We start from the raw sequence: 26369 nt of genomic DNA on the forward strand, positions 1-26369 counted from the left end.
TCCAAATTCCTCATCCACCCCTTCCTATTCCTCCTGTTCTCCTTCCCGTCCTCATCAGGTAAATGATGACACGGGCAAGATGGGCAAGGCACAAATCTTCCACATGATTGTGAGGAACGTGCTGCTAGAGCCAAAGATGCTGATACCTGATACCAGTTCCAAATCTAATTTTTAGTTCAATTTCAAATTTGAGTTCATGGGTATGAAATGGGGAAGGCAAATGAGGAGCGTCCAATATAGCTCTAGCTATCCCAAGCCCCTACCTAGCGCCTACACGTGGCCATACCCGGTAATGCTCTATTGAGTAGCCAAGCTAGGATGTGCGATACTGTGTGGTTCCCGGCTGCCTGATCTCATAATCGAGGTTTTGGGTAGACGGTGGAGCCACACGATCTGGTAAGCATAATATAAGTTATTTTAATTATTTTTGTCGTTTTAGCTTATGAAGCATTTACTGCTTTATATTGAAAACTTTGGCCAATACGAGTGTTAATACTGCACATGGATATTGGATACCAGAAGAAAAATTAAATTAATTATTAGAAGCATTTATGGAAACTAAAAAGACGCAACTCTATTCCATTCGAAGGACTGCTGGTGAGATTGTTCTATTTTTACCCATATATACCACATTTCATAAATAAACTAGAATCGGGAAGAGGGAGGGACCATCAGAGCACTTGTTTGAAGCGGTGGGCCTAGGGAGAGTGAAACAGTCAACTTTCTAGGGTTAATCTTGACCCGATTAACAACACATCGTGGATAATGAGCGGGCTCTTCTCCCCACCTGCTGGAGTCATTCTGCATTAGGACGGTTTATTCAACGATTGACTCAGGTGACTTAGCCCTTGGAAGGAGATTCTCTAAATCCCTGGTACGTGTAAGTGATGTTGCATATCGACCAATTCCCTTTTGGCCCTTCATACAAGAGTTGGGAAGCATGACCAATCGTTGAATATGTTCAACTCTTTTTGACATGATAGGCTCATTGCTATGAACGGATGTTCTGCTAAGGCAGGTGGTAGTACCATATATTCATATTCATATTCAATTTCAAATTTGAGTTCATATCCAATTGTATCCGAACGTCCGGAGTTTTAAACCAAACCAGCAGGTATTTTTGTGATAAATAAAGGTTGGTAAATGGTTGGATAATGCGTAAAACAGACCCCATTGTGGTCCCTAGCCTCTTATCTAGTAACTCCTATCCCTACCTCCACGTGGTAACAGCCGGAATACGAGCAACCTTAGCGGAGATCGGGTAACCAACCTCGGTGGTAACTAAGGTCGTATACCGACAGGGGAGGAGGCATAGTGTGTCTCGACACTGCCAGATGGCAGCCCCATCACGAGACTCGGTAGCGTAAGCCCTAGTACGGCTACCTATCTAAACCTAAAAAACTGACAAGAGTTAAGAAATATCTTCTCGGAATATTCAGCATGGACCAAGGCGACGAAATAAGGACATGGAATGCAGACTTGGTACATGGAACTGCAGATCGCTAAATTTCGTTGGTGGCGACAGGGTGCTGCTCGATCAGCTAGAACCCCGAAAGTTTGGCATCGTGGCACTGCAGGAGATCTGTCGCAAAGACGAGAAGGTGTGGAGGATCCGTTGCGGCAAAACCCGATTTCTCCAGAGTGGTGGAGCGACCAACGAGCTGGGAACGGGCTTCGTAGTGTTGGGCAAAATGCAGGATCGCGTAATAGACTGAAACGAGAGGATGTGCGTGTTGAGGATAAAAGGCCGTTTCTTCAACTACACCATCATAAACGTGCATTGACAACCCGCGAACTGCCGAAAACTACGCGCGCGCACTGGATGAAGCTCTGCCTTCCTCTGTGGAGCTAGATGCTTCGATCCTCGAAAACGGATGGAGTAGGATACTAACGAAAACGGATGGAGTAGGTGTGGAAACCTCGAGTGCACGAAATGATTGGTTTGACGGGGAATGCCAAGAAGCGATAGAGAGGAAAAAGAGCTTGGGAAAACTATCTGAGCATATCCACGAGAGTGAATTTGGCCAAATATCGACGAGCGAGGAATGAGTTGACCACGATCCTGAGGATGAAAAAGCGCCAGAAGGAGGACAGAGATCCAGGCCAAAACATTCCCGAGCAGGAGCCAATACCTCATCCATACCTAATGAATATCAAATTCAGCTATCATATCTAAATTTGATGTTCATTATTTACCACATTTTCATGAATAATAACTTATGAATATCTCGATGAGATATGACTGTACCACTGTACTGTACAGTGTACTGTACCAAATGAATTACTGAATCAGCTATGAAACTACAAAGAATGGCTTGTAAATGCTTCATTGGGGTATAATATTTCAATTGATGCTCCGTGTAGCAAAAACATTTGATATTATTTAGATATTGCAATAACAAAACCAGTTATTAAAAAGTTTGTAGAACATTTTTAGCTATTATTTTAGATAGTTTACCTCTTATGTCAAGCTCGTCAATACCAAATTCAGATATGCAGTTATTCACCAAAAAATATCTGGATCAGGTATACTTCAGTATTTTTCTCTTGCTCGGGTTCTCCTGGAAGTTCGGGTGCCAAATCTTTTGTTTATGTCTAGGCGCGCTAGTGTAAATAGTAATACTTTAACTATTGTTTTTTATTATTGTTTGTACAATTGTACAATACCGCGCTTGGGCTAAAAGTCAAACTCTTAAAATTGTTTGAAAATGTCAATCCCAAACGACCGGAATTGTGCAAAGACCACCTGCACCTTCAAAGGAATCCATCGATCCATCGTGTTTTTTTGAAATGCAAAAAAAAAACTCCCGGTCCTTTATTCCCAACCCAATCACAATCAGAAACTCACCTGTAAATAGCCGCCATCGCAGTGAGTCGCATTGAGCAGCGTTCCAACTTTGAACTTTTTGAAATTCAACCTCAGCACCCAGTCACGGGGCGCCCCTCGGAAGCTCCGGAATCGGTACCAGCACGTGAGCGGTCTGTTGCGGTTGAGATTCGTCACCTCCGGCGATGCAACATCCTCGTAGATATCGACTGTTTTATTGCAGTGGTCCTTGCTGGAATCTGTGTTACCGCCTGTTGGTTAGAGAGAAAAGCGCAGAAAAGAATGCCATCAATTAGCGAATTAATTTCAGCACCGGAGAGGAAAAGCTGGTATTGTTAAAGCAAACGCGTGTGCTTTGTGTTTGTTTTCGAACGGCTTAGGGAACTACAGAGCTAAATCAAATCGATGGAAATCGAGAAAACAATCGTAAATTAAACTGTGCAGAGGGGAGCACTCGCTTAATTACCTGATTAAGCGAAAGTGGCTTCCGGGCAAGTTTCTTTCGCCGAGCACCGTTCGAAGCGCTCACGAGAAAGTCAAAGAACGGAAAAGCTCTGCGGGTAGTTGCTTCGCTGAAAAGAATAGCGCAATCAAACTGAATAATCGCGAAAGTTTTTGCGTTTGCTCCGGGGTCGAATTCCGGCTGCAGACTAAATATTTGCTTCCGTGAGTTTATTCTCGCACGACGGACGAATTCCGACGGGTAAAATTATGTGTCATAAGCATTTGCCCGCTCTAGTGTTCATTTCATAAACCGGCTCCTTAGGCGGGCCGTAAAATTACGCGGATGTTTCATATTTATGTAGGTATAACGTTTTGATACAAAGCATGAAAAATCGTAATTTATGTTTGAGATACGGATAAGCCCTGTATATTGGGGTTACCTGGATCGTACCTAAAACTGATTTCGAGCCTCGTTTGAATACACATGGTTAGACGCAACAAACTGTCTGTATTCGAACTGAATAGATGTAAAGAGAAAATTTCATGACCTTTCCAAATCCCGTTGAGTCATAAATTAGATCTTCAAAAGGCCGTATATATGTGAAAGATTAAAATTTTAGTTTAAGAGTTGGTAGAAATTATGAAAACGCTTCACACATTATGAGATTGAAATTCGATTTTTCCACAAACTTCGCCTTATAAGAGAATGTACAATAACGCAATAAAATGTTATGAGTGAATCTAAAATTTATACTTCAGTAAATCAAGTTGTGTCAAGTGTATGCTTAACATTAAACCGTAGCCCACTCCAGATAAAAGTATGATGGGCTCTTATGATACTAATTACTAATTAAAAATTTTGGACCTCTAGGGGTACCTGTTTTAAAAGAATTCTGTGTATTTGAACAAATACTTATTTATACTGGACGTGAAAATGTAGTTGTTGCTTAGGAATCGAAAGTTTTAAGGTAATAACAACTGTTAAGATCGACTGAGGTACATATATTGTATTGTGGATTTTCGGCTTTCCAGTCAGTTTTATATCTAAAACGGCATACTGCCCAGGGATGCTACATATAATTCTGTGTTTTTGTTGGGTAAATGTGACAATCTGTCCGGCAAGGAAAAATATCTGTGCAAAAATCTGTCCTATGCAAAATAATGAGAGTGAAAGAGATAGAGAGTCATTTACTGACTATTTCCGTATGTTTCACTCTCATGTAAAAGCTCAAAAATCTGTTTGATCTGTGTAATTGGCAAAAATCTGTATTCTATGCATACAGATTCTGTACAGGCGATTTCTTTCAAATATCTGTTAAACACAGAATAATTTGTGCATGTGGCAACCCTGATACTGCCTGACGTTTCGGCCTTCGGTTTTGGCCTTTTTCAAAGGTAATATGGTTACGTTTTCTTGTCCAGTCGCTGATTACCAACGGACGGAAGTTTAAATTTTAACGGCTCCAAATGCATTAGTTTGGTGCTAAAATAATGTACACACCTAAACATTTTGACCATAGTGCACAACTCAGTTGGCAGTGGCAGTGGCAGGCCAAAACCTAAGTCCAAAACGTCAGGTAGTAGGGGGAAGTCGTCTATGGTCGGACACTTTAGGTTTTTAAGATAAAACTGCTGATTACTTTACTGTCCGGTCATAGAGGACAGGTTGAATTTTTTTGCAAGTAAGCTAATATAATTACATTCCACGGAAAATTTATCAAACTCAATTAGCTGTCTTAGTTTTATTATCACCATCCGAAGAAAGTCCATTTTTAAATGCATACGTTATCAGCCCTGTAAGTTGTTGCGAGGGATAGGCAAAACTAACAAGCGTCAGCAGACCTAGAAAAGCGAATAAACTTAGATTGATGTTATTTCTGTGGGCGAGGGCTGCTCCCCACAGTGGCCGGCACTTCCGACGGCGGGTCGCTGGCAGCACTCAAGGCCTGTGGCCGTCTTGCCTAACTGCATGTTTTCTGCCTTTCCAAGCGAAATGTTTTTCTTTCAGATGGTCTCTTATGCTTATGCAATTGTTTTTATGGCAAACGTTGTTTATGCAAAACAGCATTATGCGAAATAAACTTATGTTAAATGGGCGGCCACGGTTCTCATTGTATTGTGAAGAAGCGATGGTTAACTCAAATGCGTATTCATAGAAAAGCGAAGTTTCGTAAATTATGCTTAACGTCCATTATGCCTATCGTCCTTTATGCCTAACATTCATTATGCCTAATGTCCGTATGCTTACAGTCCGTATGCCTCACGTTGCGTATCCAAAGAAAACGCCGGACAGGCAATTATATGAACTGTAAAGAAAACTGAATTGAGAGATTGGTCAATGGAACTCAGTAGCTCGCGAGTACTGGTCATCATTTAATCAGCGACACATTTTTCACATCATCAATGAGTGCTGTAGTTGCGAGCTATTGAGTGATTTGGCCATTCTCTCATTTTTGTTTTCCCTAAAGGACTAAAGCTATTAGCTCCGTGACCTTGAGAGCATACAATCGGTAGTGCTCCGACAAAAAAGAAAGATGGAATAAAACTGACATTTATTAGGGGGTGGGCCTACAGAGACTATGGATTACAGAGGCACCGATACGCTCAACAACCGCTAAATTTTGAATGTTTAGTTTCAAAATTTAGCGGATTTTGAGTGCCTCGGCGCCTTTGTAACCTATAGTCCCTGTAGGTGGGCCAAAACAGCAAAGTACTGCAAAAGAAAAAAAAATCTTGTTTGTCGGAGAAGCTAGCATCCGACACACAGAGAGAGAGAGAGAGAGAGAGAGAGAGAGAGAGAGAAAGAGAGAAAGAGAGAGAAAGAGAGAGAGAGAGATAGAGCGTCTACAGAAATGATAAAGCAGCTTAGTAACACACGACTATCTGTCGCCATTACGTTTGGGGTTTTTAGTCACCGTAAAACTCTTATTATAGTTTATTAATGAAACTGTCGTCGTTACACCTACAGACGTCCCCTGAATAAGGCAATTTATGATGTTCTCCACCCCCGTTATATAACAGCTGTTCATCAACCAATAAACTTGATTTTTGGTAGTTGATTAAATTATATTACATACTAACAATGCGCCAAAATCAACTTTGTTGGTTAATGAGCAACTAAGAAATCGCCGTGGCCTTATTCGGAGAACTGCTGTAATTTACTCCTCGGCGATTCCTGTGTGACTTTTGTCAATATTACTGAAAAAAGTTCTAACTATATTTTTTCGAGTTCAACATTTAGACGATATTGTAAACTGTATGCTTTTGTTTGGCAGCACGGATCGATTTCGTGACGATGTGATAAAATTTGTCGCCGCTTTGATCGTAGTTTTTTTTCTTTCCTAGTTTCACCATTGATACCGAGGCATAAACCACACGCATACGAATCTTATATATAAAAATGGATTTCTGTCTGTCTGTCGGTATGTTCCTTAAAGAAAACTACTGAACCGATCGGCGTGAAAATTTGCATATAGAGGTTTCTGGGGCCAGGGAAGGTTTTGGAGGCAGGAATTTTTTTGATGATTGTTTGAAACCCCTCACTCGAAACGGAAAATCTTTTCGTAGATAGTACCATTTCGCAGGGGTGACCCAACTGAAGGAAAGTAATAGAGGTCAGTAGATCTAGGAAAATAAATAAACCTAGATAGAGGTGATCTCTACGGGGCTGCCCCCCGCAGTGGCCGGCGCTTCCGACGGCAGGTCGCCGGTAACACTCGCGGCCTGTGGCCGTCTCGCGCTGAGTTATCTAATGTTACTATTGATAGTTTTTGGTGGTCTTGTTTTTGATTAATGTTTTATGAGAGTCTAAAATTTCTCGAGTTCGATTAGTTTTTGAGTTACGCAAAAATTTCTGTTTTATTTGTATGAGAGTCCTTATAACCCTCCATTTGATTAATTAATTCTGGAGTTATGAGGAAATTTTTATTTCATTTGTATGGGAGCCCCCTCCTCCTGAAGTGGGGAGAGGTTTCAATTCACCATACAAAAAAAACAGCCTACGAAAATACCCACATGCTAAATTTAGTTCCATTTGCTTGATTATTTCTGGAGTTATGATAAAATTTTTTATTTCATTTATATGGGAGCCCCCCTCCTAAAAAGGTAAGGGGTCTCAATTCATCATAGAAAAAATTCATGCCTCCAAAAACACCCACATGCCAAATATGGTTCCATTTGATTAATTAGTTTTCGAGTTATGAGGAAATTTGTATTTCATTTGTATAGGAGCCCCCCCTCTTAAAGTGGGGAGAGGTCTCAATTCACCATAGAAAAATTCTTGTCTCCAAAAACACTCGCATGTGAAATTTTGTTCCATTTGCTTGATTAATTCTCGAGTTATACAGAAATTTGTGTTTCATTTGTATGGAAGCCCCCCCCCCTCTTAGTGAGGGGATGGGTCTGTAACCATCATAAGAACCTTCCCTGGCCGCGAAAACGTCTATATGCGCATTTTCACGCCGATCGGTTCAGTAGTTTTCGATTCTATAAGGAACATTCTGGCAGACAGACAGAAATCCTTTTTTATAGGTGTGGTAGATACTGGTCTGAAGCAGAGAGTATATAAGTAAGTATTATAATAAGCATCATATGTGTGAGTGACCTTTGGCTTCTCCGCAAACTGACTGACGATCATCGAGTATTCTTATGTATACACCCGTCGTGATCGGTCGCACATCTAAGTAAGCTAGCACAAGTGGCGACGAGGAAGAAAACGTGGTCCGCGTTAGCAAATAATTACCTGGTGATTGAAAGTATATTCTTAATTCAAGTGTTTTAAGTGCTATAAAAAGGTAAATGTGCATCGGAATAATTTTTATGCAGGCAATGTTGTGAAATTTGCTGCTTGAGTGTTCAGTTATAGAAAGCCAGAAAATGAAAGCCGCAATTGTAATATTAGAAAGGTGGTATCTGAAGAGATGTGTGTCGGAAAAATGAATGCGAGAGGAAAAATGCGTTAAATTTGTGCGAATCACGTGTGAGATAAATGAAAAGAATTGTTTGTGGAATTGCATGTCGAAAAATCTCCATCTTGAATATAGTGGCGTGATCAGAAAAATGAGTCGCAAGTGCTCACACACACAGCATATTGTATATGGGATGTGTGTGATAACCGGTTGTTGAAGGTTTGCACGGTATGTGATGGGAGGTGTGTATTTTGTGGCAGTTGCTTCAATTTTGGATAATTGTTTGTATCGTATGTCGAAGAACCGTGATCGCTATTATTGGATATTGTTTGTAGTTGTATCCAGCTTTTGCATGCTCGTGGCATTCACGTTAACGAAGTTCCCATCATTGCTACTGCTCGGAATACAGGTATGTAGATGAAAGCATGAGTGTGGGTGATATTGGTGTTTATTTTTGTAAATATTGGATGTGATATAGATGAACGTTAATCATATGAAATGGTAATGTACGTGTAGAGTGTGCTCAGGAATTCATTTTCGTTTCTCCCATCCTGCTAAATACGGCCAGGTTTTTCAGATTTATGTGATTAAATTCACTGGCAATGCAATGATCTGTAAGCATTTTGCTTGTGATTCAATTCACTGTGCATGGGTTATATTTGCGTAACAAAGGAGATTAAATTCTCTGTTGGAAATTGAGATTAAATTCTCTGTTTGAATGTGTAGTAAAGCGGTTAAATTCGCTGCACTGTTTATAATTCACATACGCCAGCTATCCCAATATTGCCTGGATAAAAGAAAAATAGAGAGTGCGAGTGAAGTGAATGAATATACATATTATTTTTTATGTATAGGAAAATGGAGGAACAACAAATCGTGCAAAGTGTATCGTTTTTCAGTCCAGCGTCGTATAATTTACCGCAATTTAAATTTGCACATCTTCCGTCTTCCGAGATCAGAAATGCGTGGTCAGCTTGGATTCGATGGTTCGAAAATGTTATGACAGCAACAAATATCAATGATGGACAAAGTCGGAAAGCTCAGTTGCTGGCCATGGGTGGGCCTGAGCTACAGGCGGTATTCTATGGAATTCCAGAGGCAGACGTCGATGGGCTAAACGGAATTGATCCTTACTCTGTTGCGAAAGATAAGCTAAATGACCATTTTTCCCCAAAGCAACACGAATGTTTCGAGCGCTATCAATTCTGGTCTATGATTCCGGAAAATGAAGAACCGATAGAAAAGTTTTTGCTGCGTATCCAACAAAAAGCGGACAAATGTACCTTTGGTAAAACTGAGCTAGAATGCAGACAACTTGCAGTTGTTGACAAAATTATTCAAAATGCATCAGAAGACTTGAGAAGAAAACTTTTGGAAAAGGATTGTTTGACTTTAAATGAAGCATCAAAAATTGTAAATGCGTACCAATCGGTTAAATATCAGGCTGCTCAAATGACGACTAGGCCCAGTAGTGTCTCCGAGGTCAACCAGCTGGTTGTGACAAATAAGCGAGTACCATTTTATAAAGATTCTGGATTACCAGCATACAAAGCCAGATGTTCTCGTTGCGGGCGATGGAAGCATAGCGAAAATGAAAAATGCCCGGCTTTGGGTAGATCATGTCATCTGTGTAGAAATGTGGGTCATTTTCAATCAATGTGCAAGAAAAATAGAAACGAAAAGCGAAAGCTCTCTCCAATGAAAGGTCAACGAACATATAATCCAAAGCGATTTAGAAATGTAATGAACATTGAATCTCAAGAGGAAGGTTCAGAGCAAGAGGATGTTTCCGTGTACAAAATTGATAGCGGTAATGACGAATATCTCACTTGCCGAGTTGGAGGAGTCGAAATCGAGATGCTTATTGATTCCGGCTCTACGCATAATATGATAGACGACACCACATGGGAGCTTTTGAAGCTGAGAGGGGTGAAAATACATTCAGAACGATTTGATCACTCAAAACGGTTCTTCGCTTACGGCAGAGTTCCTTTAAAGTTATTAACTGTTTTCGATGCAGCTTTAGAAGTTTCTGATGGTAACGAAACTATTACAACCAAAAGTACCTTTTATGTGATCAAAGGCGGTCAACAACCTCTACTAGGAAAAGTTACTGCTAGTCAACTCGGACTGTTGCGCATTGGATTTCCGAGTTCTTCGCAGAATCACGTAAATCAAATTAAAATCGTGAAGCCATTCCCCAAAATTAAAGGGTTTAAACTAGTCCTGCCAGTTGATCGCACCGTTCCTCCTGTAATTCAACCATTGCGCCGTTGTCCAATTCCGATACTCAATCAGGTGAAAGATAAACTAGACGAGCTGGAACAAATGAGTATTATTGAGCGTGTGACAAAACCTACTTCTTGGGTATCCCCACTGGTTCCTATTTTGAAAGACAATGGGGAACTAAGATTATGTGTTGATATGAGACGGGCAAACCAGGCCATCCAGAGATTAAACCACCCTTTGCCGGTTTTTGAAGATATACTCCCTAAATTTAGCAGAGCTTGTTTGTTTTCCACTTTAGATATCAAGCAAGCTTTTCACCAGGTAGAGCTGGCAGAAGAGAGCAGGGATATTACGACGTTTATCACGAATTGGGGCTTATATCGGTATACGAGGCTTCTATTTGGCGTCAACTATGCTCCGGAATTCTTTCAGAACCTAATGGAATCTATCTTGGCTGAGTGTTATAATACTGTTGTTTTTATAGACGACATTGTGATATGGGGACAAACCGAAAAGCAGCATGATGAAGCGGTCAAGAAAACGTTGCAAGTGTTGAATAACTATGGTATTTTGCTCAACATGCAAAAGTGTAAGTTCAAACAACCAGAAATAGACTTTCTAGGTCACAGGCTTACCCAAAACGGTGTTCTTCCTTCGGATGCAAAAGTAAAATCGCTTTTGCAGTGCCGACCACCGCGTACGAAAGATGAACTTCGCAGTTTTCTGGGACTTGTGACTTATGTCTCCAGATTTATTCCAGACCTTGCTACAAACAGCAACCCGTTAAGAGATCTTTTAAAACACTCGAGTAACTTTAAATGGGAGGTTGAGCACCAACAATCATTTGAACTTTTGAAGAAGAAAATTGGATCGGTACAATGCCTGGGATATTACGATCCAAAGGATCAGACAGTCCTAGTAACTGATGCATCAGGGGTAGGACTTGGTGCAGTTTTGGTGCAGTTTAAAGAACATCAGCCACGTGTTATCAGCTATGCTTCACGTAGTTTGACAGACACTGAAAAACGTTATCCGCCAATAGAAAAAGAGGCACTGGCAATTGTTTGGGCCGTAGAAAAGTTTAAAATCTACCTATTGGGAATATCATTCGTTCTGGAAACCGATCATCGTCCCTTAGAGGTTTTATTTACTACAAAATCTCGTCCTACGGCTCGGATCGAGAGATGGTTGCTCAGACTGCAGGCTTTTAGATTCACCGTTGTTTATAGAAGAGGTTCTTCAAACATAGCTGATTGCTTATCACGCATGGCTTCTCATGTGTATGATGAAAACTCACAAGATGAAAGTAGCATTTATATTCATCATGTAGCTTCTTCACTGGCACTTCTATCGAACGAGCCTTCAAATAATGATAATTATGACGATGAAACGGAATTTGCTATAAGATCCATCCAAGAAACTGCAGCAATTGATATCTCTGAAGTTATTGAGGCTAGTGGCAAGGACAGTGAAATGCAAGCCATCCAAAGTGCCATTATGGATGGAAATTGGTCATCAGAAACGGTCAAACCGTATGCAGCGTTTCGTAATGAACTTTCTCATGCTAATGGATTAATAATACGTGGTACCAAGTTGGTTATCCCATCAATTTTGCGTGAGCGAATGTTATTGCTTGCCCATGAGGGTCATCCAGGACAATCTTGTATGAAAAGACGACTGAGAGACCGATGTTGGTGGCCGAACATGGATCAAGACGCAATTAAAATATGTAATTTGTGTGAGGGCTGCCGTCTGGTCCAGATTCCTGACCCTCCAGAGCCAATGCAACGTCGCCCGCTCCCAGATAAGCCGTGGATCGACCTGGCAATTGATTTTCTTGGACCAATGCCAAATAGTGAGTATATTTTAGTGGTGGTCGATTACTTTAGCAGATATGTTGAATTGGAGGTCATGGCTAGTATTACCGCCAAGGAAACCATAAAGCGATTGACCCGAATTTTTCGTGTGTGGGGTGTACCACGAACTATAACACTCGATAACGCGAAGCAATTTGTATCAACCGAGTTTGGGGAGTTCTGTAGAATGAAAGGAATCTATCTTAACCACACTTCACCGTATTGGCCGCAAGCCAATGGCGAAGTAGAGCGCCAAAATCGTTCTCTGCTAAAAAGATTAAAGATAGCTAACGCACTCTATGGTAATTGGAAAGCTGAAACGGATCAATATTTGGAAATGTACAATAATACACCTCATTCTACTACGGGTAGAGCTCCTAGTGAATTGCTACAAAACCGTAAGGTACGACATAAGTTTCCAGATTTTGAAGATGTGGCATCATCAGTTCCTAGCAGCGAATATTCTGATCGAGATGCAGTATCAAAACTACTTGGAAAAGAGCGGGAAGATCATAGGCGCCAGGCTAAATTCAGTAACATTGGTGAAGGGGATAAAGTACTCATGAGAAACTTACATCCTCAAAATAAGCTCTCAACCAGCTTCTTACCAGAGAAGTTTCAGGTTGAAGAGCGAAATGGTTCAAACGTTCGCGTCAAATCTGTTGATACGGGTAAGTCATATGACCGAAATGTGTCACATCTTAAGAAATTACCGGAATCGCTTGATGAAGTTACTGAATCCCCTAAAGCTTCTCCAGCAAAGAAGGTTCGTCGATCCGGTAGGATTCCCAAACAGCCTACCAAGCTAAACTTATAGATTACAAAATACCTTTCAATGAATAGACTTTTTAACATTGTACTTAGCCGTGGTAATCGTAAATAAATACTATAAAATACATTTTACTATAAATTCAATTTAATGGAAAAGGGAGATGTGGTAGATACTGGTCTGAAGCAGAGAGTATATAAGTAAGTATTATAATAAGCATCATATGTGTGAGTGACCTTTGGCTTCTCCGCAAACTGACTGACGATCATCGAGTATTCTTCTTATGTATACACCCGTCGTGATCGGTCGCACATCTAAGTAAGCTAGCACAATAGGTATAGATTTGTATGGGAGCCCCCCCTCTTAGTGGGGGGAGGGGTCTTTTGCCATCGAGAGAACCTTCCCTAGCCCCAAAAACCCCTACATGCAAATTTTCACGCCGATTCCCGATTCCAAAAGGAACATAGGGACAGACAGACAGACAGAAATCCATTTTTATAGGTATAGATTAGTCAATAACAAGACCAACAAAAACTATCAATAGTTACATTAGTCGACCGCCGACGCCCTGCCGTCGGAAGCGCCGGCCACTACGAAGGGGCAGCCCCCCCGTAGAGATCACTTCTATCTAGGTTTATTTATTTTCCTAGATCTGCTGACCCCTATTACTTTTCTTCAGTTGGGTCACCCCTACGAAATAGTACTTTCCACGAAAAGATTTTCTGTGAAATGGTACATCCCGCGTTAGGTTGTTCGCGAAATGGTATTTTGCGAAATTCTAGAGTTGGTGTTCCGCAAAATGGTATTCGGTGAAAAGATTTGTAAGGTTTGTTTGTAAATGCTATCCGCTTTATTTTATCAGGCTAAGCAATGCAATGGGGGGAGCTGTTTCCTACTTTACTGTGGGAAAATTTGAATATTAAACCTCCCATGAACTCCTCAGAAACTTGCAAAACTCGAGTTTGGGGCAAAGGTCATCCGAGATTCACGATTTATGTACAACACAGTTTAATTTGTGGCAATACGAAGTTTGTCGAGTCAGCTAGTAGCCTATATACAACATGTCGTTTGTCACTCCGTTTGTAGACCGCTTTAAACAGGCTATACACACTTCTGAAGAATGGGCCATTTGGCAGTAAAACAATTTTGTAACTCCAGCAGATTTATAAACGAAGAGTACAATAGAATTCAAATTGCTTCTTGGAGCTTTATTACATTAGTCATACAGAAAGATTTTTAAAGACAAAGCCCAATAAGCTGAAAAACGATTAAAAGTAGCTTTTGAAGTAGATTTGAAAAAGAGTTTGAAAAGCGAACCGCTTGGGTCCAAACACCAAACTAAATGAAAGTTGAGTGTTCCAACAGCTAATCAAACATTCGCCATATTAGCCTGATGATAAAAATAACCATGATTCGTATGTGAACGGACAATTTATAGAAATAAATTCATAACACTAGACTATTTGACTATTGTACTACAAACTTTGACAAACATTTTCAAAATGTTCTAACTTTACTCATGGAAATCGCATCCGTTGCATTGGAGCTCGCTGTGTTGAATATTGCAATGCATCGACTTAAAAATGCGCGTGAATAGATACATAAAAAGATATCGTTTCTACTTGTTTTCGTTTCCTTTTTTGGATTTATGAGCTTTCTGCACACATTCCACGTATTGTATTTCAGAATAAGTCGAAATGATATTCATAGAATTGTAATCGGTCACCCTACCGTTCAAATCCGAATGAATGCATGCCATGCACTGTAATGGAAGTGCACTCGACGGCACTAGCCTATCTCTCAAACACATACCTACCTACGCTATCGCAACACAATAGAAGGAACCGAATTTCGAATCGTCTGTCTGCCAACAATGCAATGACGCGAGCATCACGAAATCCCTAAGCATCAGCGTCTCGTTCCGTGGTGGTACGGTCGGCAGCGGGCAAACAGTTCATTGCCGGCACCATTTCTATGTGGGACAAAAGCGTTGATGCTCATATATGGGCATTTGGAGCGTAAAATGTTCAAAAATAATATTTGAATTGCCGCCAACGGGAGCCAGTACCAGAATAAATAGTGACATTGATTGGCTGTTTGGCTAACCCATATACAATTATCCTGATGCCGAGCCCGGGCTGGTATCGATGTGGTGCCGCCGCCGTGCACGGCACAATCATTCCGGTGCAACACAATCATCGATGAACTTCTACGGATACCTACATCGTACGTTCGGGGGACATTTTGCTTCCAAACACACTGCGGATCCGGTGATTTTATCTCCAATGGTGAAATAAAATTGTGATCGAATTAAATAAAGCCATTGCAATGGACATAACTTTCGGTGTTGCTTTTTTACCTTTGTTATACAATAACAAAGATATACGAATCGGTCGCAAGTCGTAGAAATGGCCAATGGTTGTGCACTAAGTTTCTAAGTTGTCTAGTATGTCATCCTCCATTAAAATCGAAAACTCACATGGTAACAGTATATTTTACCTAATTCCAAATTCAATTCATTTACAACTTAATGGATTTGAACGATACTTTTACACTTCAATTTAAACAAAGATGGTAGTATATGAGTTATTACGTTTTTAGGCAACTCTCAAAAATTTACGAAGCAATAACTTGAGTATCGAAATATGAACAAAGTTAGTTAACAAATGTTGACAATTAATTCGTTATGCAGAATTCGAGTTTACCCACAATAGCGTTCATTTTGTAAAAAAATACCATGCAACTCCATTAGTCTGTATACGATGGAGGCGATGTGTATTAGATGCAATATTTACAGCCAGCAGGCTCGGGGAAATGAAAAAAAGAGTGTTTATCAGTGCTGTTAAACAAGCCATTATTATTTTTAGATAATTGCGCAAGCATTGGAAAGCGAGAATGGATTGCACTACAATTAAACGTTCGATTATTAATTATGCTTATTTTCCACTGGAAACCACAATGATTTGCATAATAAAAGCTCAACAATAGATTTCGTTGAATTGTAAAGGAAAAAAGTACCATCCAGCCAGTAATATCACTGTTATTGTACGCAAATGATCAAGCTAAATACCAGTAATTGGAATGGAAATTCCGATCCGAATGAAAACACATTCGAAATATACTTTTTTTTGTTCCGGAAAAAACGATTGCTGTCACTGTGCACAGGATTATCGCTTTCGATTGTGTTTCAGGAAAAAAAACCTGCACAGCCCTTACTCTCGGTACGGTTCAAAGTATAAAGCAAAGGTCGGTCGATGTACAAATGCGATGAAAACGGCGGTGCAGATTAACCGCCAATCACCGTCAACGAAACATCACCGATGACACCAATGACGGTTGCGCACTTTTTAAATTTACGCATTCACGTGATACACATGAGTCTATCAAAATGCACACAGCCATCGTTGACGGTTCGTTCCGTTGACGTTTCGGTGATGGATCGTTGATTGCCTAACTGAATCAACCTATAATCATTCTGGTCGGGCGGACAATGACACAGAGTGGCTACAGATTGTTATCGTATTTCTCTGCAGCTAGTCAGTGGCTCCATCAGCGTACTGCTGATGTTCCTTCTGTTTCCTTTCACCATCAATGCCTATTTAAGATTGCGGAAAAAACTGTCGCTTTTCGTGCTGTAGTATTTCGATTCTATATTTCTTTTCACTTCGAGTACGCATTGCGTTTGTCTTCCAAATCAAGATTTAAGAAATTCCGCATTTTTGCAGATTCCATTGATATCAGTTGGCGCACAAACATATATTTATTGTAAGTAACTGCAAATGACGATTTCAACGTTCCACTTTCGGCGTGATATTGCGAGGATAATGATTTCTCACATTGTACATCACAACAATAGAATCGAGATCTATTATAGCAAGTGCAATTTTGTGTGGATGCTGAATATAAACCAATTTAACTGAAGGAAGGCTGATGATTGTGAAAGGCACAAGCGTTGATTGGCAAGCGTCTTATTTATGTAGCACAGTCAGCGAGTGAAATATTTAACTGCTGTATACGACAGACTGAAGGAAATAACAATGTAACATGCTATGCGATGCGATCTCCAATTAGATGCTTTGAGACCATTTAGCCTTGGCAAATTATTCATTGCATTACTAAACAGCATATGAAGCGGTTTTTAATGAAAATATTTTTTTTGGAATTTGATATCTTTACATGAGAAATTTCATCATTTACGTAATCAAATCGAAATCGGATATATTTCGTGGTACGCGATTCGTCTGTTATTATCATATAATTGGTACAAAACTGCTGAATTCAATAAATTCAGCTTCAATATATTTATGAATAAAGTACAGTAGTTAATTATATACATCCGCAAAAGGGAAAATGAATAAGGATTAAAGCGTACCAGTTACATGGCAATGAAATTTATTATTTGCTGTTCAAATTATGTTGCGCGGTTCAGGAATAAGCAATTTTCATTTCTACTTATACTATTTAAATGAATGACACTAATCGTTCCAAACGGAATAAATGCCTCTGGCGTGCCCATACGCAGACAGAAGGTTCCCCGTCTTTAAATTTTAACTTGAAATCTAAAGTTTTATCAGATATTTAATTTCAAATTGGACTATAAATTGAAGTCAAATTGAACTTGAAATAAGATATGAAATCGGACTTTAAATTAAACTTTAAATTTCACTTGAAACTGAGGTTGGAACTGAAGTTGAAACTAGGAATTAGACATGAAACCGAACATGAAAAAAGCAAAGCCTTGGGTTATAAACGTCATTAAGTCTTGACCCTTCTTTAACGACAGACTTCGCAGCCGGTTATTGGACTACAAAACAATTACGGGGCTGGTGCAATGTTCGTACTGACTAGAATAGCAACACCCAGTCGAGATTAGAGCATACTACGACTGGCTTGTTAGACCAGTATCTTACAGCGAAGCTAACCGTACAAGGAATCGAAATTGAAATTAGCTCTGGTAGACTACCCTTAAAAGTTAGAATTGTACTTGAATTTGTGAATTCGGAGTTGAAATTGGACTTCAAAAGAGCTAAGAATTTCTTAATAAAAATTTAATTTGCAATTGAAGTTGAAACAGAACATCAAACTGAACTGAAAATGGGACATAAAATAGAATATTAAATGGGACATGCAAAATTGTTTTATTTTATTTGTTTGTTTTACACTTCATCTGACTTAGAAGTCTAATCGAACTTACTCACAATCTATAATTTACTCATTCTCACCAACCGCTTAAATTTATTCAGTGATTCGCCAAATTAAAAATGTTCCTCAACACCGCTAAAAACTCTGACACACGATGTAACTGGTGCGTTGCGGGGAAATATGGTACGGCGAAACAGGTTAATCAGCAACGATGACGACCTCAAAGACCTTTCAGATGCGCGGAAATTCATAAGTAACAGTAATTTCGGTAAGACAATTTCGCCGTTTAACAGAGTGGCCACGAACAAAGTCTGTTGTACGTTACGTCGACGTTCTAAGGTATCTAGACCAAGCAAGCGACAGCGATCCGTTTACGGAGGTAGATTTTTCGGGTCACGCCAAAGCAAACTACGTAGGGCCAATCTTATGAACCCCCACTGCACTCGTTCAATGCCGAAAGCTCCAATAGAGTCGATGCGGAGTCCAAATTAGGCACGCATTTTCGAGAAAGGGACGAACTAAGGCGCAATACAGGGCTTTAAGGCAATGTGGGTCTTTAACATCTCGTCCAATTTTTGCAATAAATCCCAACTAGCGAGTGGCTTTTGAGATCATCGTTGTACGGTGGCGATCGAAAGTTAGTTTCGGATCGAGAATCACACCAAGATCATTCACATGCACAACCCTTTTTAGTATCTGGTCGTCAATTTTGTAGTCGAAAACTATAGGCGGTTTGATTCGGTGAAACGTCATAATCTCGCATTTAGAAACGCTGATAGTCAAGTTATTCACTTTGCACCAATTTACAAGTGCATCCGAGAGAAATTGAAGGCGATAACAATCCTCGATGTAACGAATCGTCAAGTAGATTTTAAAATCATCAGCCTAAACCAATCTACATCCTCTTTCAAGAGCAGAGGCAGCGTCGTTAAAGAATAGCATGAATAAAAGTGGTCCTAAGTTACTGCCTTGTGGGACACCAGATTGAGCTTTTGAGATTATCTGTACACGATGACGATCAAACGGCATTTTCGAGTCAAGTGTGACACCAAGATCGTTTACGCAATTGACCCTTTTTAATAACTGATCGTCTAGACTGAACTTAAAATAGAACTTACACTGGAAATTGGACTTGAAATTAGACTTGAAATTGGACTTGAGAGAGTTTCCACTTATGGAGAACGTTCTGTCTATCGCCGAATACAGATATATTGGCTGTTTGTTCTGGAGTTTATAAAGTACGAGGTTCAATTACTCATTTGTTTTAAAGAGCTCTTGGTAGTCTTGGTTATTGAATTCTGTATACAAAAATAGTAGTCTAAGTGCAGAAAAATTTGACTTAGGAAGAAAAAGAATCGCATGATATTCTATAATATTTGGCAATGATCCGATTTGACACCTTCCTAATTTCTTAACGATAATCTTACCAAGAGACGAAAGAAACGATATAAGTAATGGAACAAAGGTGCAGTTTTATGCAGCTTCAATGGATCCAGAAAAGCTGACCGTCTGTATACTCCGGCTAATTGTTAGAATTTGGAATACGGAACAGCTATCGGAGGAGTGAAAATATGGGGTAGATCTGCCCGATCTACAAAAAGGGTGACAAGTTGGACTGCGAGAACTATCGAGAGAACATCGTTCTCAATGCCGCGTGAAAAGTGCTGTCCCAAGTCATTCTTCACCAATTGCGAACAGATTTGTGGGAACTTATCAAGCCGGCTTCGTTGAAGATCAGCCTATAACGGATCAAATATTTACACTGCGGCAGATCCTGCAAAAGAGCCGTGAATAGAGAGATCTAACACACCATTTGTTTGTTGACTTCAAAGCCGCTCATGATACCATCGACCTGTAAGAGCTATGGAATATCATGGACGAGAACAGTTTTCCCAGGAAGCTCATCAAACTGATTAAATCTAGTACTGTCACTAGACACAATCGCGGACAAGACACTTCTAACTCTTACAAAATGTTAAAATAAAACAAATTACTTTAAACTTACACGTCGACCGGTTTCAGGCATCTAGTACTGTGTTCGGATTTCGGGTGGATTGTCAAGTTCATTCGAATCACACAGAGGCTTCGAGGGTCTCTCATGCCTGCTGTTCAATATAGCGCTAGAAGGTATTATGAACCAAGCGGATATCAACACGCGGGGCACGATCTTTAACAAATCTAGTCAATTCATCTGCTTTGCCAATGACATGGATATTATCGGCAGAACATCTGTGGCGGTGGCTGAACAGCACACCAGACTTAAGCGCGAAACAGAAAAGATTGGATCAAAGGTAAATAGTCTAAAACCAAATACCTGCTAGCCAGCGGAACCGAGGCCGATCAACGCCGCTTGGGTAGTAGTATCGACGGCGATGAGTTCGAGGTAATTGACGAATTTGTCTACCTTGGCTCACTGGTAATGGCGGACAATAATATCAGCTGTGAGATTCGGAAGCGTATTACCAGCGGAAGTCGTGCTTGCTACGGGCTTCACAAGCAATTGCGCTCGTGCAGACTAAGCCCTCGTACAAAGTATACCCTACACAAGACGCTTATTAGACCGGTTGTTCTCTAGGGGCATGAAATATGGACAATGCTCGAGAAGGACATGTGAGTACCCGGAGTTTTCGAAAAATGATTGCTAAGAACAATCACACTCTTTAGCGGACCCAGTATCCAAAAAGTGGCTAAAGCTGGACGGATGCGACGGGCAGTTTGCAAAAAACCGGAATATATCAGAATATATCGACTTACACTAGTGTGGGATATGATTACTTTGTAAATGAAATTATAGTTTTCATACACTTTCATTTCGATAAATATCCAAAAATTTAGGTAAATACCCAAAAACTAATAAAATGAAATGACAGTGTACAATAAGAAGAGATGCATAATGTGCATAACTGAGTATTTAAACTTTGAGAGAAAAAGATATTATGAAAAAAGTTAGGGAGAACGAGTACTCGAATTGCTCGACAAATCAGCAGGCTTTGAAATATGCTGCAAGAGCCGTCTTTCGTCATTCTGTGAACTAATTTTGAAGTATGAAGTCGAGTTTTGACTTCTCGGAAGGAAATTGATTTTAGGGACACGACATTGACGGAGATATTTTGAAGAATAAGAAACAGAGAGAAAAAAAAATTCACCTGGCCTACTGTAAGTATAAACTGGAAAGTTTGTTAGAGTTATATCCAATGCGACGCCATGTAAACCTTCAGGGCATTCGTTCAATGCACTGGATTGATTTTAACGATTTTTTATGCGATTGCTCTGACACCTGGCGGTGAATCCATCTATGCATCGCAAATCATAGCAACCTTGTTATATACTAAGGGTTTCAAACGGTCAGTTGACAACCTGGAAGGAGCGTCAAACACAGCTCTGGTCCTTACAAGCTCCCGCCTCACGCCTCCACGAGTCATCTGATACCAAATCTACTCCTTTTTCTCACTTATTATTATTTTATACTTTGTTATTTTAAATTGAATGTGTCCATTACCAGGGGGCTCTCTGTGTGAGCTTTTTGGTGTGGGGGTGAGCGGAGGGTTAATTAAAAAAAATATAAAAAAAATATAAAATGCGGCGTAGCCTGGGAAATGTTGTCAATCTGACAATAGCGAAGTGAGGAGGTGCGACGCGAATACTGGCGCGGTAACCATAGCATAGCGGTAGAAGAAATGCTTCGTCAATCACGAGCGTCTGTTCACCAAGGGGGTGCGGCTTTTCTCCATGTTAGGGGCGTCCTCGTGCCAGCGGGGACTCTAAACAGTGCTGTGCACGATTGTCTTCCGGCGAGACAGCGGGTCGTTTTATATGTAAAACACGCGTCGAAGTCGTACGCCGCGACCCAACATCGAGCAGCTACGAGACACCGGAGTTGCCCAGGAATACGCGCGGCAGCTGGAAGCAGCGCTACCAACGGAAGAGCAACTTGGCGCTGCAACTCTTGAAGATGGTTGGAAAGGTATTAGGACCGCCATCGGTAGTACTGCTCTAGCGGCACTAGGTACAATGAATCCGAACCGAAAAAAAGATTGGCTCGACGGCGAACGCGAGCAATTAGTGCAGGAGAAGAATGCAGCACGTGTGAGAATGCTGCAACACAGTACGAGGGCGAATGTGGAGCGATATAAACAAGCACGGAACAGGCAAAACTCGGTCTTCCGGAGGAAAAAGCGCCAACGTAACGAGCGCCAAGGGTCGAAGAACGAGATCGCGAGGCGATGGAAGAACTGTACCGTGTTAACAATAAACGGAAGTTCTACGAGAAGCTAAACCGTTCGCGCAAAGGCTATGTGCCGCAGGCTGATATCTTTTCACGAACGAACGTGAGGTGATCAGAGGCGGAAACAGTATTATGACGAGCACCTTAACAGCGATGTAGCTGAACATAGAGGTGACGAGATGGCAATAGATCTTGAAGCACGCGCAGAAGACGACAGAATGCCAGCCCCCGACCTCCAGGAGGTAGCAGAAGAGATCGGTTGATCAGCTACCCGGCGAGCTGCTGAAATACGGTGGTGACGCACTGGCTAGAGCGCTGCACTGGGTCATTGTCAAGATTTGGAAGGAGGAGCTACTACTGGAGGAGTGGACGCAAGGCATCGTGTGTCCGATCTACAAAAAGGGCGACAAGTTGGATTGTTGTAATTACCGTGCAATCACACTGTTGAACGCCGCCTACAAAATACTCTCCCAACTTTTATGTCGTCGATTATCACCATTTGGAAAGGAGTTCGTGGGGCAATATCAAGCGGGATTCATGGGTACCCGTGCCACCACGGATCAGATTTTCGCGCTACGGCAAGTGTTGCAGAAAGGTCGCGAATACAGTGTGCCCACGCATAATTTATTCATCGACTTAAAATCGGCGTATGACATGATCGATCGAGATCAGCTATGGCAGATTATGCACTACTACGGATTTCCGGATAAACTAATACGATTGGTCAAGGCGACGATGGAACGAGTAATGTGTGTTGTTCGAGTATCAGGGGCAGTCGCGAGTTCCTTTGAATCTCAAAGAGGGTTACGGCAAGGTGATGGGCTTTCATGTTTACTGTTCAACATCGCTTTGGAGAATGTGATAAGAAGAGCGGGGATAGACACGAGTGGCACGATATTCACAAAATCCGTTCAGCTTCTTGGTTCCGCTGACGACGTTGACATCATTACACGAGGCGAGAGGATGGCGGCAACGTACATCGGACTGAAAACTGAAGCCAAACGGATTGGACCTGTCATTAATGTATCGAAAACAAAATACATGAAAGGAAGAGGTTCTAGAGAAGTGAATGCTGACCTCCCTCCCTCGATTCATTAAGGCGATGATGAAATCGAGGTGGTAGAAGAGTTCGTATATCTGGGCTCACTGGTTACGACACCAGCAAAGAAATACAAAGGCGCATTATGGCAGGAAATCGTGCCTACTTTGGACTCCGTAGGACGCTGTGAACGAACAAAGTTCGCCACCGCACGAAGTTAACAATCTACAAGACGCTGATTATGCCGGTAGTCCTTTACAGCCATGAGGCATGGACTATGCTTGTGGAGGACCAACGCGCCCTTAGTGTTTTCGAACGGAAGGTGTTGCGCACCATCTACGGTGAAGTGCAGATGGAAGACGGAACGTGGAGGAGGCGAATGAACCATGAATTGCATCAGCTGCTTGGGGAACTACCCATCGCTCACACCGCAAAAATCGCGCGCAGTGAGTAAGATGGATCGATCAAGCAAAAGCAACTTAAGACACTGGTGAAAAACATGTTTCCGGCGAAGCGTGCCGTCGCGTCCTGGTCATAATGGATGACAAGACCTACTTGACACTGGACGGCAACGATTGGCAGGGAACCGGGTCCTCCCGGTATCCTGGGTATCTCAAAGGAGGCGATGATGTCAAACATATCTCCCACTTCAAGCTCCCAAAGGTCTTTCTGTGGTTGATGATCAGTGAACTAGCGTCGAACAGGAAGATATACAGTACGAAGTGCCTGCCGGCAGTTGTTGAAAATTGTTTCGAAACTGTTTGCATTAGTTGTATATATATACCTATAATACATACAAGAGAAACTCCAGTAAACAGAAAAATTTCTAAATAAATATCCAGCTAAATTAAAGTGACCAGAATAACTCTTAATGACATATTGTATGGCAAATAAAGATGTATAGAAAATCAGTTATGTCCTGCATAACAAATTTATTTAAAGACCATGCAATACAAAATCACATGCATTGGTGTGCCCATAATCTGAATGTACAACGTTTTTAGTCTAATCTCCCGGAATTTGTGGAAAATTCCTTGCGTAGAAAAAGCTCCATCAACCTACGATGACGTGATTATTCCTAGCCAAATATGCTTCTGAAACATTGATGTGTCCCACGTTTTGTTCATATCTGTCAGGGGCACACCAGTGATTACATATTTTTTCACCTAAATGTACTGCAAATTAACCATTGGTTATCTGAGCGTCTTGAAGAATACCTGGAAAGATAAGAGAAGAAAAAAAGGTTAATGTTAGTTTTTGTGTCAGACTGTTCAAGTATACTGAAGAAGATCGCTCGTCGTGATCGAAATACATATCTCCATTAGATAATTATATTAAGTAGTAGAATTAATGCGTAACATTGTGATTTTTTTCTGTTTAAATGTGGTCGGCTTAATATTTTTTTTGCTAGCTCTCACAGTTTTTATTCCCAACAGTAGCATACTTCTGAACATTTCACAGTTCTAATTCTAGTTCTAATAAAAAAATCAATTAATGCAGGATATTTTCCGAGATCCTAGGTCACCCGATTATCCAAATCTGGGACTATCCCGCATAGTCCGAGATGTCTGGTCAGGTTTAAGCTAGGTATAGTTTTTAAAAGAAGCACATAGTCAAACAAATATCTGTCTAATCCAGCGTTATACCGATTTTTGAGTGTGATCAAATCATAATATGCAATACGTTAGCTGGACTGGGAATGTTTCGGTGTAAGCAGCTTTTGCGAAGTTAACGCGAAAGTCACGCCTGACAAAAAAAAACTAGACGAAATGACTAAAAATAAACATCGAGGACATCAGTCAACGCTCGCCTCGCAGCGGAAGAAGATGATTAATTAGGCCCGGTTTTCCGTTCGACAGTAAAACGACAGCTAAAATCTGCCAACGGGCAATCACTTCCCAGTAGGCGAAGCGTGTCTCCCGAATGGCTCCCGTCCGGAGCCATGAATAAACAGCCGGAAATAATCCGAGAGGATCATAAACAAATGTTTGCACTGTCCGGGGACATCGCGCCAAACCGTATGGTTATCGAAAAGACAGACAGAGAAATTTCCTACGATATAAAACTATGCTATGATGATGGTGGAGCGACCCGAACACTAGAACACATCAATGTAAATTTCTAAAAGAATTCGATAATTTTTGTAATTATGTACCTAACGCACACTGTAGTATACGAAATCAGTTTTTACTACAAATTATAGTAGGTTTTTCACTCAAAATATAATTGATTTTTTTTTATCAATTTCGCGTACTATAATATACGATAGTTCCAGAAGTTTTGCGAAACTTTGAAACTGATGTACTTTGTAGAACAAGAATAATATATGAATTTCCTTAGTACAATACGCATGCAACTGAAGATATTTGGTCTTCGTTCTGTACTGCTGGCGATTTCAACTGAACTAAGGTTGTTTCTTTTATAATTTTATCAAATCCTCGCGGTCGGGACGGCGAAAGGATCCCCAAAAGAGAAATCGTAAATCATAGTAATGTGGATGATGTGCCCTGCTTTGGCATTTCGTTGCTTATGAAATGTGCCATAAACAGAAATAATGTTGCTACCCAGCGCGTAGCCGGAAAATTGCGACGAAATTATATATAGATGTATTGATAATAATCAGCTTAGTGGTTTGGAAACATTCAACTGCATTAGGAAATGGAATAGGATATTCACGTCTCTGAAAAAAGGCACCGGATGAAGCAACCGCAATGTCGCATCGCTATAACTCAAACTAGAATGAATGTAGGTATAGAGCTTCAAATCAGATTAACGATTCGATCACAATCGATGGGTTTGTTGACTGTGTATTACATTTCGTGGCAATTCGAACATTCATTCACCCGAGTAACGCACATCGGACACTAGATCAAAGTGTCACCAATGGACACTATCGATTACGTCGATATAGATTGATTGATTTCACCAGCT

General features: G+C 40.8%; 1 protein-coding gene across 1 annotated transcript in view; it reads right to left on the reverse strand.

Annotated features, from left to right (window-relative positions):
• Nucleotides 1-26369, reverse strand: part of LOC128735746 (uncharacterized) — a 155119-nt gene that overhangs the window by 56709 nt on the left and 72041 nt on the right. The window contains exon 2 of the mRNA XM_053830235.1: nucleotides 2849-3078. Within this exon, the coding sequence (XP_053686210.1) occupies nucleotides 2849-3078 (230 nt within the window). The remainder of the gene's footprint in view (nucleotides 1-2848; nucleotides 3079-26369) is intronic.

This window comes from Sabethes cyaneus, chromosome 2 (genome assembly GCF_943734655.1).
Source record: "Sabethes cyaneus chromosome 2, idSabCyanKW18_F2, whole genome shotgun sequence".
NCBI classification, from domain to species: domain Eukaryota; kingdom Metazoa; phylum Arthropoda; class Insecta; order Diptera; family Culicidae; genus Sabethes; species Sabethes cyaneus.